The sequence below is a fragment of the Pituophis catenifer genome, unplaced genomic scaffold (genome assembly GCF_029215685.1).
Source record: "Pituophis catenifer annectens isolate HBS135680 unplaced genomic scaffold, rPitCat1.0.hap2 SCAF_9, whole genome shotgun sequence".
Taxonomy (NCBI): domain Eukaryota; kingdom Metazoa; phylum Chordata; class Lepidosauria; order Squamata; family Colubridae; genus Pituophis; species Pituophis catenifer.
The window spans coordinates 17,991,099-18,010,869 of record NW_027256889.1 but is presented as its reverse complement, the minus strand read 5'-3'; the positions used below and the strand labels follow the sequence as shown (position 1 = coordinate 18,010,869).

The 19,771-nt window shown below is 43.2% G+C and overlaps 1 protein-coding gene across 1 annotated transcript in view; it reads right to left on the bottom strand.

Annotated features, from left to right (window-relative positions):
• PAFAH2 (platelet activating factor acetylhydrolase 2) overlaps nucleotides 1-19,002 on the bottom strand; it is a 37,299-nt gene extending 18,297 nt beyond the window's left edge. The window contains exons 1-3 of the mRNA XM_070949717.1: nucleotides 18,751-19,002; nucleotides 4,430-4,580; nucleotides 1,906-2,002 (exon numbers count right to left, since the gene is read on the bottom strand). Coding sequence (XP_070805818.1) covers nucleotides 1,906-2,002; nucleotides 4,430-4,580; nucleotides 18,751-18,993 — 491 coding nt within the window. The 5' untranslated portion in view covers nucleotides 18,994-19,002. The remainder of the gene's footprint in view (nucleotides 1-1,905; nucleotides 2,003-4,429; nucleotides 4,581-18,750) is intronic.
• Nucleotides 19,003-19,771: the final 769 nt, after the last annotated feature.

The window sequence follows — 19,771 nt, the reverse complement described above, 5'->3', positions numbered from 1 at the left end:
AAAAAAAGGCTCAGCCTCCACCTTAACCCAGATATCATAGCCATGTTTTTAGTGACTTTCAGAACCGCTCTAAGAGGGGAGCCCTACAAATATCAGGGGGTGGGGGATATCCCACAACAGCCAAAAGAGGAGCAGCAAGTAAACTGCATAAGTAGGGCCTGGTGGCTCAGCAGACTGATAGCATTGTGATTAACACCAGTTGTCTGCAATTACTGTAAGTTCGAATCTCACCTGGCTCAAGGTTGACTCAGCCTTCCATCCTTTCTAAAGTAGGTGAAATGAGGACCCAGTTTGTGGGGGGCAATAAGCTGACTTTGTATAAATATACAAAAGTATGAAGGCTACTGCTTAACGCATTGTAAGCTGCCCTGAGTCTCCGGAGAAGGGCGGCATATAAATCAAATTAAAAAATAATAATAATAATAAGTAGAGTCATTTCATTGGCATATACTGTGTTTCCCCGAAAATAAGACCCTATCTTATATTTTTTGAACCCTGAAATAAGCGCTTGGCCTTATTTTCGGGGAGGTCTTATTATTTTGGGATGCGTGGAGCAAGACGGGGCTCCTCTTGCTGTCTTACCTGATTTCCAGCTCTGCGTTTAAATATTTTCGGGGAGGGCTTATTTTTAGGGGGAGGCTTATTTTAACGCATGTGCTCAAAAGCCTGATTGGGCTTATTATCAGGGAATGTCTTATTTTCGGGAAAACAGGGTATCAGGGATAGCTTCAGGGTGGCTGTGGCCTGTAACTTTTTAATGCTTCACGGGATGACTGAAGACTTAGGAGCCCAGGGGGTGCAGTGGTTTAAATACAATAATGCAAGCAAACTTTGCCCACTGCCTGGAGTTCAATCTTGACTGGCTCAATATGGAAATAATGCTTACATTGTAAACCACTCAGAGAGTGCTGTAAAGGGCTATGGAGCACTATATGGTGGTATTGTTACTAGGTAGGGGGTCATGGCCCAGGACTGAGAAAACTCAGGTGTTCAAGAGAAGGCTTCAGCACAACTTGTGGAATGTCAGTCTCAGGAGACACAAAGCCAAAAGTCACCTCAGGCTGATCAAACTCCGGAGGAGCTTGGCAGTCAGATAATTTTGATGACATGGGGCCTCCCCGTCGCTATATCCAGCAAGTAGAGGGAAGGGCTTGTTATTTTATATATCTCTTGATTGACAACAGTTGACTGCAGCTTGATTTAAGAAGCAGTCCTGAACCATGTTCTTTCCTGGAAACAACATCTGAATTCCAGCTCGTGTGTGGTATAAGGAACCTTGAATCTTTGGAGTGGGTGACAACCCTGATCTGGATTTTGGAAATTTAGACTGATTCTGAACTATTCTACTGTACGTTTCTATTTAAAAGCAATTCATCCAGGCAAGCATCCAAGATTCTATATTGGTCTGCCTACTATGATCTCTTGAGCTTGGGTAAACTGAGATATAGCATAGTCATTGTATGTGAATCAGTAATTGAAACCTGAAGCAGGAGAGTTGGGGCGATATTCCAGTGTGGCCAACTTCTGCTCTCCCTATGAGATTGAGCTTTCCTACCCCTGGTTTGGGGAGAGGGATTGACTGTATTATTAAATGAGAAGTCTGCATGCAAGGATATATGGAGGAAAACTGGTCACCCGCTTTTGGTCACCTCCTGCCCAAATTTAGTGACAAAGTCAGAAAGGAGGTTTGGAAATGGCAAAAGAAGAGATTTGAGCCCTGCTGATTAACCTACTGAGACAGAGAGAAGGAGATCAAGGCCTCTGCTGTAAAGCGGATAAGAGTCATATAGGATCTACTCAATTTCCATGAATATCATTCAAAGATCTCAGACTCGTGTACCAAAACCAGCATCCTCATCCTTGGCCTTCCTGAACTGGTTTTCCACCCCACCTGTACAAACTCACCGAATGGCTCCTAGTCCATGGGAGAATATGATCAATGGATATTTGTGTGAAGAGGGTCGGAAAGGTGCATCCCAGTTTACAGGGACCTTACACGATCCTGTGAAAAATGAAACACATGTTTATTTATACATACAGGCAGTGGTGGGTTTCAACATTTTTTACTACCGGTTCTGTGAGCGTGGCTTGGTGGGTGTGGCATGGCATGGCATGGCTTGGTGGGCGTGGCTTGGTAGGCGTGGCAGAGGAAGGATACTGTAAAATCTCCATTCCCACCCCACTCCAGGGGAAGAATACTGCAAAATCCCCATTTCCTCCTGATCAGCTGGGACTTGGGAGGCAGAGAACAGATGGGGGCAGGGCCAGTCGGAATTTTTACTACTGGTTCTCCGAACTACTCAAAATTTCTGCTACCGGTGCTGAAACCCACCTCTGCATACAGGTACTCCTTGACTTACGACCACAAGTGGCCCCCAAATTTACATTGTTAAGTGAGAAATTTGTTAAGTGAGTTTTATCCCGTTTTAAGACTTTTCTTGCCACATTTGTTAAGTGAATTACTTAAATTAGAAACATGGTTGTTAAGTGAATCTGGCTTCCCCATCGGCTTTGCTCATCAGAAGGTTGCAAAAGGGGATCAGGTGACCCCGAGACACTGTAACCGTCATAAGTATGAACTACTTGTCAAGCATCGAATGTAAATCTCCTGACCGTGGGGATGCTGCAACAGTCATATGTGTGAAAAATGGTTGTGTCCCTTTTTTCAGTGCTGTTGTAACTTTGAATGGTCACTAAACCAACTGTTGTAAGTTCAGGACTACCTGTATATCAGGGGTGAAATGCTCCCGGTTCGGACCGGATTGCCCGATCCAGTAGCAATGGTGGTGGGTGGTTCGGAGAACCGGTAGCAAAAATGCCTGCACCCCCCCCCCCCCACCATGCCCAGCTGAGCCACATGATCATCAGAGGCTTTTTTAAAAAAACTTTTAAAAGCATTTTTTCTACAACCTCTTCCGATGAAAAAAGGCTTTTAAAAGTAAAAAAAAAAAAAGCCTCTGATGATCGCGCAGCTCAGCTGGGATCATCAGAGGCTTTTCAAAGCATTTCTTTCTGCAACCTCTTGGCCGAAAAGGTGGGGAAAAAAATGCTTTGAAAAGTCGCTGCTGATCCCAGCTGAGTTGCTTGATCGGCAGAGGCTTTTCAAAGCATTAGAAAAAATGCTTTGAAAAGTTTTTTTTAAAAAAAAAGTTGGCCCCGCCCACCGTCACATTACATCCCTTCCCACCAAGCCATGCCCACAGAACCGGTAGTAACAAATTTTACATTTCACCCCTGGTGTATATGCTATTTCTCAACTGCCCATCTCTCTCGGCAAAAGGTTACTAAAGATAATATGTGTTCCCTTGGGTTGTAGAAGTATGACTTTATCAAGGCAGTTATTGAGAAATTTCTAACCTACTTCCCTAAAGATGATAAACATGCTTTACGAAAACATTGGGTTTTTTTTTTTCAGTTTGAACAAGGCTTGGAAAGTACAATTAGAAAGGAAGACTGTAGTTCAGTATGAACAAATTGAATTGTACAGTCAAAAACTACTGTAAAACTATAAAATTGGAAACCAAAAATATTTTCCTATCAGTTAGCACATTAGTTGGATACACATGTCCAGAAGACAAACAGTAGGTACTGTATGTACATATCGTGTTTCCCCGAAAATAAGACCCTGTCTTATATTTTTTTTGAACCCTGAAATAAGCACTTGGTCTTATTGCCATGCGCTCAAAAGCCCGATTGGGCTTATTATCAGGGGATGTCTTATTTTGGGGGGAAATAGACGCTCTTTAGATTTAAATAGTAAACATGGTGCGGAAATAAGCTAACTGGCTAATTCGCTTCATTTATTTAAGGCATCTTTTTTAAAAAAATCATCAAACATTTACTTTTAGTTGCCTGATGATTTCTAAAAAATATGCTTTAAATGGATGGATTATTATTTGGGGGGAGATATCATCAAGACCATGATCCCACATTTATGGGACAATAGATAATATTAACAATGAAAAAAATATATGAACATGATTTATTATGATCTAATACAGAGGTCTTCAAACTTGGCAGCTTTAAGACTTGTGGACTTCAACTCCCAGAATTCTCCAACCAGCACAGCTGCCTGGAGAATTCTGGGAGTTGAAGTCCACAAGTCTTAAAGCTGCCAAGTTTGAAGACCTCTGATCTAATATGATATTTTGCAATCAGCTAAAGGTTCTACATTGCAAGACAGTGGATCAGAGAACATATTTGTGCTTTTTGAGGAAGTGTCCCAATCTCAAGCTTGGTTAGGCCAGTGTTTCTCAGCCATGGTGGCCTTAAGATCTGTGGACTTCAAAATGCTGGCTGGGGAATTCTGGGAGTTGAAGTCCATGGATCTTAAAACCACCTTGATTGAAAAGCAGTGGGTGAGGCAGAAGAACAGTTGTGGGGTCGACATACGTTTCACTCAGTAACTCACAAGAAACGGTTATCTTACCAAATGTGACATTGAGAAGTGGAGCAAACCATTTCCTATTCAAGCTCATGTAGTCAGCTAATCCGGAGTAATATTCATAGCGGGGAATCCAGTTAGGCTCCTCGGCTTCACCCTGAGGGACACAGGGGTAGAAGAGGCGGAAGAAGAGGCCCTAAAGAAAAGAAGGGTCAAGTTAGTATAGACCCCAACTCTTGATTTCAAACTGCAGAAGAGTTCATTACTGCTATCTATCTATATATAAGAATCTAGTCAACGAACAGTCAAAACTAAATTGGCACTAGTAGATAAGGGTCAACAGATTCATGGGGAGAGGGCTGGATTTGGGTCTCTTGTGGCAACACAGTGATTTCAAACTTATGACACGTTTGACTCCACCTTCCAGCTGAGCCTGCTCTTCTCCTACACCAGGGGTCTGCAACCTTAAACACTCAAAGAGCCATTTGGACCAGTTTCCCACAGAAAAGAAAACACCGGGAGCCACAAAAAGCCTTCCTGTGCCTGACTATTTCTTGAGCGGCCACAAAACTAGCATACGTAGTTGAATTAAATGTTCTGTTTTCTTCTGAAACTTTTCTTTTCTTGGATTTATCCATGGTTGGCCGACTGGGGGTTGAAAAGCTCAATAAATCGTGTGCTGGCGTGTGTCGCACATTGGTGGTGGTGACGCATATTTTGAGTGATAGGGAGCCACAGCAGAGGGGTGAAAGAGCCACATGCGGCTCCAGAGCCACAGGTTGCTGATCTCTGTCCTACACAATCCATCTTCGGCAGACTTCAGCCCGTCTCCCTTACGGTACCTTAGAACTACCTCTGAGAACATCCTTACTCCATCATTTCCCTTATGCCTCTCAATTCCCTTTTTAATGCCTCTTTTCTGTGAATTCCTTGCCCCAGCCCCTCATTTTCCCCTACCCCACTGCCACTCCAATATTTTTGCAGATGAGCCCAGGTAGTATTGCCAGATGCAGTGTTTTTTCATTGCAGACGATCACACATGCTAATTGTAGAAGTAGAATAGGCATATAGTCACGCTGGGCGCATGACCACGGAAATGTCTTTAGACCCTGCTGGCTCCCTTGGCTAAGAAATGGAGATGAGTACCATCACCTACAGTCAGACATGTCTGGACAGGGGAAGCCTTTACCTTTAGAATAGGAAGATATAGGGTAGATTAGAGACAGTTGAAATAGTAAATGAAAATCAAACATTAAAAGAGAAAAATCTGGGATCAGATCTAAGGTTTGGCCAGCTCAAGGTTTCTGGGATATTTCATTTGAGGGACTTTCAATTTTCCAGCTGATAAGTGCCAGCCTCATTCATTGGATGGTTATATTTGTCGTCATTCTTTCCAGGCTTTACACAAGGAGTGGACTGACACACCTTTTCCCCCCAGTTGGCTCTTTCTGGAAAGCATAAAGAAACTTTTCCAACTTCCGGTGCTTCCTTGTTTACATGCCAACGGGTTTCACATCAATTGCAATGACTCAACTTCTCTCCATGATATCATTCACATCTGCCTTCCTCAATATGAGGTGGACTGCAATTCCTGAAATTCTTCAACTACCAGAGAAACAACATATTTCATGGGTAACCTCTTAGGTTAAGAGGAAGGACCCGGCCGAAATCCCCCCAAGGAAGTTCTGGGGCTGATGGGGAATTAGAACTTGGATCTTCCCACTCCTAATCCACTACCTTCCCCACTAGATCACCAGGTTCTTGGGCTGAGAGGAAGGGACTGTCCCAAAGCCACAGGGAGTTTCTATGGCTGAGCAGGGTCTGGAACTTGGGTCTCTCCATTCCTAGTACAGTGTTGTTCACAATCTCTAACGTAAGACTTCTACAAACATTGAACAGCTGTGATGGAATTTAGTAGGGAGGTGGATTCCTAGAAGGGAGGGGTACATTCCGAAGGAACTAAGAGACAACCCAATCCAGATATTTTGTGGGAGAGAAAGTAGGCGAGGACAGTCCCTCCCTAATAATTCCCAGAGTATATGGTAGATGTAAATAGTAAAGTGCTTAGTCTGGCAAGATTCTGTCTATAGGTGTGTAAACAATGAAGAATTCAACTTGGAAGAATCAACGTGTGTTAATCCTGGTTTTGGGGCCTGACAAAAACTTGTTGTTCATTGATTTGTCTCTATTTGAGCATATATGTGTATAACTGTTGTATGAGAGACTAATATATTTGTCTATACAGGTCATCCTTGTTCAGCGACCATTTGAATTTATGACGGCGTTGAACGAATAATACTTATGACCCGTCCTTGTAGAGATGCCCATCGCAGCGACCCCAAAATCATGTGATCACAATCTGGAGGCTCAGTGCCCCGCACCAGAGGTGGGTTTCAGCAGGTTCTGACCAGTTCTGGAGAACCGGTAGTGAAAATTTTGAGTAGTTCGGAGAACCGGTAGTAAAAATTCTGACTGGCCCCGCCCCCATCTAGTCTCTGCCTCCCAAGTCCCAGCTGATCGGGAGGAAATGGGGATTTTGCAGTAACCTTCTCCTGGATTGGGGAGGGAATGGAGATTTTACAGTATATTTAAAATATTTAATTATTTTTAAACTGTTTTTAAATTTTGTATGTTCTGTTTTATTCTGGCTGTTCACCGCCCTGAGTCCTGCTGGAGAAGGGCGGTATACAAATTAAAAAAAGAAAAGAAAAGAAGAAGACAGTATCCTTCCTCTGGAGTGGGGAGGGAATGGGGATTTTGCAGTCTTCTTCCCCTGGAGTATGGTGGGAATGGAGATTTCGCAGTATCCTTCCCCTGCCATGCCCACCAAGCCACGCCCACCACGCCCAACAAGCCACGCCCACAGAACTGGTAGTAAAAATTTTTGAAACCCAGCACTGCCCCGCACCCAATTATGACATCAGAGCATCCAAAGGTCATGTGATTGCCATTTGAAACCTTCACTGCTAGCTTCCAAGAAGCAAAGTCCATGGGGAAGCTGGCAAGAGATTGTAAATGGTGACGGTGTGACATCGCACTTAAAAATGTTACGGGATTCATTCAACAGCAGCAACCGGAAGGGCTGGAATTGCCATCATTAAGTGCCGCAGCCATGTTATAGTGCACTCCACAACTGCACTGATCAACGACAGAAATTCCATTGCTACGGTCATTGTTAACCAAGGACTACCTGTGGTTTCCATAATAGGTCATGTGCAGTGGTGAAGTCTAAAATTTGTTACTACCGGTTCTGTGGGCGTGACTTGGTGTGGGGAAAGGAATGTGGCTGGGTGGGTGTGGCCAATCTTTTTTTTTAACTTTTAAAACCATTTTTTCTACAACCTTTTTGGCGAAGAGGTTGTAAAAAAATGCTTTCAAAAGGCTCTGACAATCCCAGCTGAGTTGCCTGATCGGCAGAGGCTTTTTTTCTTTTAAAAGCCTCTGCCGATTAGGCAACTCAGCTGGGATCGTCAGAGGCTTTTAAAAGAAAAAAAGCCTCTGCTGATCAGTATCTCAGCTGGGATCTTCAGAGGCTTTTTTTTTTACTTTTAAAAGCGTTTTTTCAGCCGAAGAGGTTGTAGAGGTTTAAAATGCTTTTAAAAAATTTTTAAGAAAGCCTCTGATGATTGCACGGCTCAGCTGGGCAAGGGGGGGGTGCAGGGATTTTTGCTACCGGTTCTCCGAACCACCCGCCTCCATCGCTACCAGATCGGGCGATCCGGTCTGAAATGGGAGCATTTCACCCCTGGTCATGTGCCAATTTGATCCAAGATAAAATATCTCCTGTGGAATATGGAAGATATCGTAGAGGGAGCTAAGAATTGTCCAGAAAGAACCTGCAATTGCACCAGATTATTGTGGTGATTTTGGCTCTGTCGTTTTCTAAATCTAAATGCCAAATGTTTAACTTCAATTAAGGCTTTATCAAGGCTGAGTAACGATATTTTCCAGGAATGAGAGGCCACAATATGTCAGATCAGAATCAGTTTGATTCTCAGTGTCACAGTGAAGAATTCACCCTGAATTTGATTGGAATTTCACGGAATCCATTCTGCAGAGAAATCCACTGTATCTCCCTGTAGAAAAGTAACAGTAAACATATTTCTGTATTTATTTTCATATACAGGTAGTCCTCGGCTTACGACCACAATTGAACCCAATTGTGTTGAGAGATATTTGTTAAGTGAGTTTTGCCCCATTTTAGGACCTTTCTTGCCACCGTTGTTAAATGGGTCACTGCAGTTGTTAAATTAGTAACACGATTGTTAAGTGAATCTGGTTTCCCCATTGATTTTGCTTGTCAGAAGGTCGCAAAAGAGGATCACGTCAGGGGTGGGTTCTAAATCTTTTTACTACTGGTTTTGTGGGTGTGGCTTATTTTGTGGGCGTGGCTTGATGGTCATGTGACAATTCTTTAGGATTTAGCAGAGGTACTGGTCTACCAGGCTTTTAACTGCCTGCAGAGCTGTACCGGTCTACCCATTTGTTTTCGGAGTGTCTTGGTCTACCCATTTGTTTTTGGAGGCACTGGTCTACCACCACACTGCCTTTTAACACTGATCAGCTGTAGGGCGGCCCTTTGAAGCCCCAGGCAAGAGTTTAAACAGTTTTTTTTCCTTCTAGCCATCAGCTGGGACTCGGGAGGCAGCGAACAGATTGGGGGCGGGGCCAAATAAAAGGTAAGAATAACGCGGGCGGGAGGGCCCAGCTCCCGAACAAAGAGAACTGGTTCGGTGACGTCATATCATCACCGCTACCGGCTCGGTGGAACCGGGCGGAACCCACCACTGGATCACATGATACTGTAACCATCATAAATATGAGTCAGTTGTCAAGCATCCAAATGTAAATCGACCATGGGGATACTGCCACGGTCATAAGTGTGAAAAATGGTCATAAATCCATTTTTTCAGTGCTGTTGTAACTTCAAAATGTCACTAAGTGAACTGTTGTAAGTGGAGGACTACCTGTACTCCATTCTCAAAAGCTCACAGAAAACAATCATCACCACTGCTTCTTTAAGATTGTTACTCTTGTTGGACGTATAGAATGAAGTTTCCAACAAGTGAGTGCTGTACTTATAATTTCAATATTTATTATACAAGGGTTTTTTAACTGTTGTTTATTCTGACAGCATCATAGATGTTTCAACTCTATTGTACTGTGCTGTGAATCCTTAGTCGATTCAGAGGTATGCAAATGTAATGAATAAATAACATTAGCATTTTGAGAACATGCTGCGAGCCTTCTCAAAAAAAAAAAAAAGAAAAAAAAAAAGAAATGGCACTTCCTTATTGACCAAAGGGCTGTCACAAGGAACAATAGTTCATAAAAAAATTCTTTTCCACAATGGAAACCACTTCTCACTCATACATATTCTGATCTTTATTCCTGTAGGTGTCTGGTGCTTCCCCGCTATTTTTATTTTCTAAGAAAGCCAACAGGCAAGTGTAGAAGAGAAAGAAAGAAAGAAAGAAAGAAAGAAAGAAAGAAAGAAAGAAAGAAAGAAAGAAAGAAAGAAAGAAAGAAAGAAAGAAAGAAAGAAAGAAAGAAAGAAAGAGAGAGAAAGGGAGGAAGGAAGGGAGGGAGGGAGAAAGAGAGAGAAAGGAAGGAAGAAAGGAAGGAGAAAGAGAGAAAGGAAGGAAGGAGAATGAGAGAGAGAGAAAGGAAGGAAGAAAGGAAAGAAGGAAGGAAGGAAGGAAGGGAGAAAGAGAAAAAGGAAGGAAGAGAAAGAGAGAGAAAGGAAGGAAGGAGAAAGAGAGAGAGAAAGAAGAAAGAAAGAAAGAAAGAAAGAAAGAAAGAAAGAAAGAAAGAAAGAAAGAAAGAAAGAAAGAAAAGAGAAAAGGATGTCAGCATAGCTTAGCCCTTTCTTTTGCAAGGCAATATCTATAGCACAATGTTAGCTGCATTGCTCATCCCTAATTTCTTAAACACACCCAGATAAAAAAAATCAGGACAAGCAAATGACACACATATTATACACACAAGGAATGTAACAATCTAAAGCTACTAGTGTTTAGAAATACTATCTTGTACAATTGTGCAATCATTAAAAAGCAGAAGAAATAAAAGGGAAATACTGAGTCACTTCAGGGTTAGAATGCACCGACAAGCAAAAACTTTAATAAAAGTAGTAAAAAAAACAACAACCAGCAATGCAATTTCCAAAAAGTACAATATCATTTAAACTGGGGGATTTGCAAACTCAAAATAAATCAACATTGCTTATAAATGCTAAATTAATGTAGGAGTTGAGGTTGGAGCTCCTGGTTTGAACTACAAGGGAAGCAACGGGATCCGTTTAAAGCCCACCATATTACAGTGTAGTCTTTGACTTACAACTATGATTGGGATCGTTGCTAAGGCAGTTTAAGCGAGTTGGGTTAAAACTTTTAAAAAGTTAGGACTTTTTTTAGCTTATTTAAGTTGCACGCAGTTAGTAATTTCTTGCTGGAAACAACTTGTAATTAACATCAGAGCATTTTTGGAAAAGTCTTATCGTATCTTGTTTTCTGGGCTGGTTGCCAACCTTTGCCGGACTTTGGTTTATTCTTGCTACTTAATAAATTTGATAAGGACCGTTGGTGTGTGTCAATATCCTCGGGAATCCGGAGCTGGGGCAAAACAATTACTGAACTGAAATAAAATTTCCATTCCTGACCTTGAGGATTGCTAATGTAATGTATTATGGTTATTAGCCAGCAAACAAAGGGGAAAAAAAACAAGGAAAACACTCAACATGTGAATGCTTTTGGCATTTAAGACTTTAAGACAGCCCATGCAGTTTTACTGTGGGAAAAGCTCTGATCCGTAACAGAAGGACTCTGATTTTCCTCTTCAAATACAGAGAGTCCTCGACTTACGATAATAACTGAGCCCAAAAGTTCTGTTGCTAAGTGAGACAGTTGTTAAGTGAATTTTGCCCCATTTTATGGACTTTTTTTGCCATAGTTGTTAAGTGAATCACTACAGTTGTTAAGTTACTAACATGGTTGTTAAGTGAATCTGGCTTCCCCATTGACTTTGCTCATCAGAAGGTCAAAAGGGGATCCCATGACCTCGGGACACTGCGACCGTCATAAATATGAGTCAGTTGTCAATCGCCTGAATTTTAATCATGTGACCATGGGGATGTTGCAACAGTCGTAGGAGTGAAAAACAGTCATAAGCCACTTATTTCAGTGCCACTGTATTTTGAACGGTCACTAAACGAATGGTTGTAAGTCCAGGATTACCTGTATTTGTTTTCAACGGATGGCTTTCATGTTACAAAAAGAGGTACAGTGGCCTAGCGGTTAAGAAGTTTAGACTGTCAACTGGAAGGTTGGCAGTTTGAGACCCAAGTACCATGCGACGGGGTGAGCTCGCATTCTTGCCTCAGCTGCTGCCCACCTAGCAGTTCGAAAGCATGCAAATGTGAGTAGATAAATAGGTACCACTTTGGTGGGAAGGTAACAGTGTTCTGTGTCCCTTAGCATATTGTTATGCTGGCCACATAAACATGGAAGCATCTTTGGACAACGCTGGCTCTCTCAGCTAGGAAATGGAGATCAGTACCGCTCCCTAGAGTTGGACACGACTGGACTGGGGAAATCTTTACTTTTACCTTAGGTTACACCCCATTTGGGGGCAGGAAACTTTGTGGTCCGCCAACAGCCTGTGGACCTGGCAGCAGAGTCGGACAGTGAGAAGGCTGGGGAGGACAATGGGCCAGTCCTGGAGTCAGGGGAAGGCCTGGACAAGGGCTCTGCATCAGAGGCAGAGATGGGGCCAGGGCCATCTGGGAGCGATGCGCGGACTCCAGAGCCTCCAGAGGCAGACAGCAGAGAGGCAGAGGAACAAGAGGAGCCTGTTCCTAGTGCACACATGCAAAGAGCTGCCAGAAGGAAAAAGGACGACTCGGGAGTAAGGCCAGAAGATGATTGGCCACTCCCATAAGGCTTAAAAGAGCAGCAACGAGCTGTTGGGTTCTTTGTAGAAAAGCAATATTGATTCCAGTGCTTCTTGTCAGCATCTCTTGAACTTTGTGGGGTTTTTGCCATGAAAAGCCTTTGGCAGGTTGCCAACGACATCAAAGGTTGGTGATAAGGCCGTAGGACTGGTTATGAAGAATTTATTTTGGACTAAGGTGAGAATGAATTAATTCTCAGCTGTTTTAATAAAATAAGTTTGTTCAGGACTGAATTGTGTTTGGTAATCACTACGTGGGCCTCGGTCACAACAGAAACAATGATCCAGGATCTGGATCGTGATTCTTTGTTCCAACTGCAGTTCAGAGTCCACAACTACAGCGCAGGTGGCTAGATTCTGCGCAACAGCACTGGGAATTCATCGGAAACACGTGTCTAATCCACCATAGCTATTTTATACAGCCAATGTGGCAAACCCTTTGCACAGCTCATTCCTTTCCCTTTTAGTATTAAACTACTACGGGCCTCACAGTTTATGGATTGTAATTTTAGTATACCCTGTTTCCCTGAAAATAAGACCCTGTCTTTAAACCCCAAAATAAGCGCTTGGCCTTATTTTCGGGGAGGTCTTATTATTTTGGGGCGCATGGAGCAAGATGGGGCTCCTCTTGCTGTCTTACCTGATTTCCAACTCTGCGTTTAAATATTTTCAGGGAGGGCTTATTTTGGGGGGGGGGGTGTCAGCGTCTCACCGCTGGCATAGAGTGGAGAGAGATAAACCCTGAACTTTTGCCTGCTAAATCCCTTTGAAGCTGGGTCGTCGTGGAAATGAAGGGAGGGGGGACATTCCTGTGAAATGATGGGACAAGAAGTCAGTGGAGTGACTTGGAAGATAGCCAATGAGAAGCAGATAATTGGGGATCGGAAAGGGAGGGATTGGGGGGCAAAAGGTCAGTCTTGTCCGCATCGAGTCATGATCCAGTTGCTGTGCTCAAATAAAGAGAAGATTTCCTTAAAGATTGGCAGTTTGGAAATTCATTTATTTTGAGATAGCATCGTAGTCTGACGGGGGGCTTATTTTAGCGCATGCGCTCAAAAGCCTGATTGGGCTTATTATCAGGGGATGTCTTATTTTCGGGAAAACAGGGTAGTAGGCCATATGTAATTGACAGGCTGGATTTTATCATAGATTTTTTTTAATGTGATATTTATTATTTTATTCTAGAATTGTTAATTGTATATTTACTGAGCATTTTTATTTGTTCTGGTCTCTGGTTGTAATAAATTGAGTTGATTGAAATCGATTGAGCAGTCGTGCCAAGTAAAGAGTAACTGCAGTTCAGACCACGTCCACCGAGATAGGGGTTTACAGCTGCTTTCAACAGCCCATTGCTCTCCACAGGGGCCAAACCGCTAATCCCATTGAACCGTTTTGAGCTACATTGCTTGCAGGGATAGACTGAATTCACTGGTAGAGCACGGGATTCAAAGAAGGCTGACTTAGCACATTGTCCCTCCAGGGTTTGTTTTACATTCGACCTTTCCTGAGAAACAAAAGTCATCTGGCCTTCCTAGTAACTATGAGTCACCCAAACAAACAACCTCAAGATATATGTACAAGTCTGCAGCCTTTTTACACTACATAATCTGAAATAATTGCAAATTCAGAATTCACACACAGTCCGGAACCGACACTATGCCAGCAGGGTCTCCAACCTTGGCAACTTTAAGACTTGTGGACTTCAACTCCCATCTGGCTGAGGAATTCTGGGAGCTGAAGTCCACAAGTCTTAAAATTGCCAAGGTTGGTGACCCCTGCACTAATGCAACTCTTTCTTCAACTTTAACCCAAAGCAGCCATTTGGACAAGCAGAAGTCACAAATTATTAACTTTTTTTTTTCTTTCTTCGTGATCCTTTTTTCCCTTTTGAATTGTATCATGCTGACTGTGAACAAGGCTTTTTAAAATTTTTCTCCTTTCTTTGATTATATGGATGGCACTTAAAAGAGTAGCTTTTAGAAGTAGACTCTTTTTTTAAAAAAATTTGATTTATATGCCGCCCTTCTCCGGAGACTCAGGGCGGCTTACAATGTGCTAAGCAATAGCCTTCATCCTTTTGTATATTTATACAAAGTCAGCTTATTGCCCCCACAACTGGGTCCTCAATTTACCTACCTTAGAAAGGATGGAAGGCTGAGTCAACCTTGAGCCTTGGCGAGATTCGAACCTGCAGTAATTGCAGGCAGCTGGTCTTAATAACAGGGTGCTTTAGACCACTGTACTACCAAGACTCTTGTTTGGTGGACCTAATTATCAATTAAGGTTTTAATTCTAATACATACGCTTCTAAGAGTTATATCCCATCAAACCTAACAGATTCAATTCTAAATAAAGCCTCACACTTAGAATTGTGATTCATCAAACTCAAAGAAATTAAACTAAATTATTAATCATTCTCTAAAATGCGGTTAAATTAAAGGCAATTAAAATATCAATTATAAAATTAATAAATAGTAATGGGCACCTTGAGCGCAATCCCAAAACATCTGGAACATCACTTGAACACCATCGGCATTGACAAAATGCCCATTAGTCAATTGCAAAAGGCAGCTTTACTCAGAACATTTACACCCTGCTAGGATAATTTTAACATTGTTAAACATCAACATCTGTCTTTGGAAAGAATTTGATAGGTGGATAAAAGTTGCAAATCTAACTTAAACATCTGGCTGACTGTCGATGAGTCATAACAATATAGAAAAAGAACTTGAGACAATCCAAACTACAAAAACCTGCAAATAGATGTAGAATGACTGTGGCAAAAGAAAGGTAAAGTTAGCACCAATAATAATAGATGCTTTGGGTGCTATCCCAAAACATCTGACCATCCCAGAATCAATCTACATTATTAAGCCTTCTGAGCTGTACAAGCTATATCTATGGAGATTCTCAGTCATCCAGGTCCTGGTTGTCCCAAAGGTGCTTTTTCAAGAGGTAACTGGACTTTCTGGTTTTTCTTTGAAGACGTTTTGGAGAGCAGAAGAAGCTTCTTGGATATGAAGCAAAATGTCTTCAAAGAAAAACCAGAAAGTCCAGTCGCCTCCTGAAAAAGCACCTTTGGGGTGTACAAGCTATGGATGAATTTCTGAAGGAGCGTGATAAGGTTTTGCTAACCCCTTAAGTGCATGTTTTGCAATCGTAGCAACTTGAAGATGAATGGACTTCAAGTCCCAGAATTCTGGGATTTGACGTTTAACAGAGTAGCAGAGTTGGAAGGGAGCTTGGAGGTCTTCTAGTCCAACCTTAAAGTCACTAAGTTTGAGAAACATGCCTTACGTCGTGCCAAATATGGAAAGCCTTGCCTCTGAATCAACACAGGATTGGCTGCCATGCTATGGTTACTTAGGAGTAAGTGAAGTTCAATTTTCAGAGAGCGAGCGAGCGCAGATGGGCTTCTTTCAGAGATGCTCTAGCACACTGCTTTTTAATTTCAGGAACTGGCTAGAGAATTCTGGGAACTGAAGTCCACACCTTATAATTGCTGAATTGAGAAATACTGCTTTAATAGTAGTTGCACTGAGATGACCACTCCCAACCCTTCATACACAGCAGAACAGCTAAGTAAAGAAACAGTCACACCTAAATACAGAAACTCTGGCTCAATCTGCCCAGTGCTGGAAGAGATTCCTGAACAGGCTGTAGAATAACAGATTTGGAAGGGACCTTTGAGGTCTTCTAGTCCAACCCCCTGCTTAGGCAGGAAAACTCTCTAGCATTTCAGACAAATGGTTATCCAAACTCTTCTTTAAAACTTCCAGTATTGGAGCATTCACAACTTCTGGAGGCAAGTTGTTCCACTGATTAATTGTTTTAACTGTCAGGAAATTTCTCCTTAGTTCTAAATTGCTTCTCTCCTTGATTAATTTCCATCTTTTGTTTCTTGTCCTGCCCTCCGGTGCTTTGGAGAATAGCTTGACTCCCTCTTCTTTGTGGCAACCCCTGATATATTGGAACACTGCTATCATGTCTCCCCTAGTCCTTCTTTTCATTAAACTAGACATACCCAGTTCCTGCAACCATTCTTCATATGTTTTAGCCTCCAGTCCCCTAATCATCTTTGTTGCTCTTCTCTGCACTTTTTCTAGATTCTCAATATCTTTTTTACATCATGGTGACCAAAACTAAATGCCGTATTCCAAGTGTGGCCTTACCAAGGCATTATCAAGTGGTATTAACACTTCACATAGCCCTTCCTTTAGGCCAGCAATATTTAAACCAAATCAGCATTCATCTCTGAAGAAACACAATAGTTCCCAAAGGTAAGAGAAAACGCTCGGAGTTGACATCACACAAGAAAAGTTTGTGAGTTTTGTAAAGCAAAAGGCAAATAACGGTAACAACTGAAATGTGTAAAATTATGGCCAGGTTGACAAAAGTAAGCAAACCTCCTACATGTTATGAGAATCCTGGATCTCCGGACCTATTAAGGCAGTGTTTCTCAGCCTTGGCAACTTTCAGATGGGTGGACTTCAACTCCCAGAATTTTGGGAGTTAAAGCCCACACATCTTAAAGCTGTCATGGTTGGGAAACCCTGTAAATCGTTTTGCAGTTCACACAGCACACCACAAGCCTAAACAATTCATCACCGAATGGCTTAAGAAGAAAGGAGGGTTCAACAATCACCATTAGTTATTTGGTTTTAAGTTTAGCTACGGGGCTGAATTAAATCACTACCTCGTTGAGTGGATTTGCTCAATGCAGTAGAACTGACTGGCTTCCAACTTGAACAGGGGATACGATAATGTCATATCTACTAATTGTGTTGTCTGTAAATTACTTTGAGGACTGGAAATTCTTCCAAATCTGAATCTGTGAAGGACGATGGCTGAAGGATGCTTCAAAAGTTCCATGGTGCTTACCAATAAATAAAAATCAGAACACCAAATACAAGTTGGGCGGAAACGATCTCGTAGACGACCCTCATTCTGTCAAGGACCTAGGAGTACTCATCTCAAACGATCTAAGCCCCAGAGCTCACTGTAACAGCATTGCTAAAAAGGCATTAAGAGTTGTAAACCTAATCTTGTGAAGCTTCTTCTCCGGTAACATTGTATTGCTAACTAGGGCATACAAAACCTTTGCCAGACCAATTCTCGAATACAGCTCGTCTGCCTGGAATCCACACTGTATATCAGACATTAATACGATTGAGCGGGTCCAGAGGTATTTCACGGGAAGAGTACTCCACTCCTCTACTCACAATAGAATCCCTTATGCCACCAGGCTTGAAATTTTGGGCTTGGATAATTTGGAACTGCACCGCCTGTGGTCTGATCTAAGCATAGTACACAAAATTGTCTGCTACAACGTCTTACCTGTCAACGACTTCTTCAGCTTCAACCTCAATAACACACAGGCAAACAATCGATACAAACTCAAAGTAAACCGCTCCAAACTCAATGGCAGAAAATACGACTTCAGCAACAGGGTGGTCAACGCCTGGAATGCTCTACCTGACCCTGTTGTTACATCCTCAAACCCTCACGGCTTCACCCTCAAACGGTCTACCGTGGACCTCAGCCCCATTCCTAAGAGGTCCGTGAAGTGGGAGTGCATAGGCGCACCAGCGTGCCTACCGTCCCTGTCCTACTGTCCCCATTTATTTGTACTCATTTCCTTCGTTTTTGTCCACGTTCATATTCATAACCTGCTATCTCTTACATGTTTGACAAACTAAGGAAGGAAGGAAGGAAGGAAGGAAGGAAGGAAGGAAGGAAGGAAGGAAGACAGACACACAGACAGGAAGGAAGGAAGGAAGGAAGGAAGGAAGGAAGGAAGGAAGGAAGGCAGGCAGACAGGAAGGAAGGAAGGAAGGAAGGAAGGAAGGAAGGAAGGAAGGAAGGAAGGAAGACAGACAGAGAGACAGGAAGGAAGGAAGACAGACAGACAGGAAGGAGGGAAGGAAGGAAGGAAGGAAGACAGAAAGGAAGGAAGGAAGGAAGGAAGGAAAGAAGGAAAGAAAGAAAGAAAGAAAGAAAGAAACAAAGAAAAAACAGGGGACTGAGAACACATCACAAAGATAGGTAGCAGAGCAGCTCGGTGGGTCTAATCTTAAGTAGCAATATCTTGACCTCTTAGCGCAGGGGTCTCCAACCTTGGCAACTTTAAGCCTGGTGGACTTCAACTCTGGGGAATTCCGAGAGTTGAAGTCCGCCAGGCTTAAAGTTGCCAAGGTTGGAGACCCCTGTCTTAGTGCCTACATGAGTTTTACAGCCTGTGGCTTAGCCATGAGTTAACCACGGCTTATGTTTAAACCCCCACCCTAAGCTAAGATACACACACAGGAGACGTGGCCCACGCAGCTTTGCTGAGCCCAAACCGACAACCCAACTTTCTGCAGGGGGCAGATCGAAAGGAGCGACTTCCCAGCCCTTGTGCCCCCCCCCTTACCTACCTTGGGGGTCTGGCCCACCATCACGTCGGTGCAGCCGACCGGGTAGGCGCCCTTCCCGTGGGGCAAGCCGAGGGACTGGGTTACCCCCATCCTTGGCAGCTCCGCCTGTCTCCCCGCGGAGGAAAGTCCGGGGCGGCCTGAAGGGGCAGCTTTCCGACGGCCTCTCCGCGGCTGGCAGAAGAGGGAGAGAGAGAAAAGGGGCCGCGCTCCTTCGCTTCCTCCTCTCGGCCTCTTCCCGGCCATTGGCTGCCGGCGGAGGGAGCCGTCTGCGGGCCCCAGAAGAGGGAGGAGCCCGGAGGCTCCGAAAGGAGGAAGAGCCGAAGCCCGGGGAGCTCTTGCTGGGAGCGCGCAGCGGGGGTTTGCCGGCTTTGGATCGCGCGTCCAGGGCGCGCAGCCAAAGGATTTCGCGGTGGGTCGGGTCGGGGTTGGAATTCAGCGCTCCTGAACAAAGGCAGCTTGAGAAAAAAACAGCAGTCTTGGGTTAAAACTTACATTGAAGTCTGTCTTCTTTCTTTCTTTCTTTCTTTCTTTCTTTCTTTCTTTCTTTCTTTCTTTCTTTCCTTTTCTCTCCTTCCTTTCTTCCCTCCTTCTCTCCTTTTCTCTTTCTTTCTTTCTCTCCTTCCTTCCCTCCCTCCTTCCTTCCTTTTTTCTCCCTCCCTCTTTCTCTCTCTTTCCTTCTCCTTTTCTCTCTCTATTTCTCTCTCCTTCCTTCCTTCTCTATTTCTTTCTTTCTCTCCTTCCTTCCTCTTTCCTTTTTTCTTCCTCTCTTTCTCTTTCTCCTTTTCTTTCTCTCTTTCTCTTTCTCTTTCCTTCCTTCTCTCTCTCCTTTCTCTTTCTCCCTCTCCTTCTCTCTCCTTTTCTGTCTTTTGCTCCTTCCTTCCTTCCTCCCTCTCTGTCTTTCTGTCTTCCTTTCCCTTCTTTCTCCTTTCTTCCCCCCAATTTTCTTTTTCCGTTCTCTTTCTTCCCTCCCCTTTTCTCTTCTCTTCCCTTCCCCCCCCCTTTCCCTTTTTTCCCCTTCTTT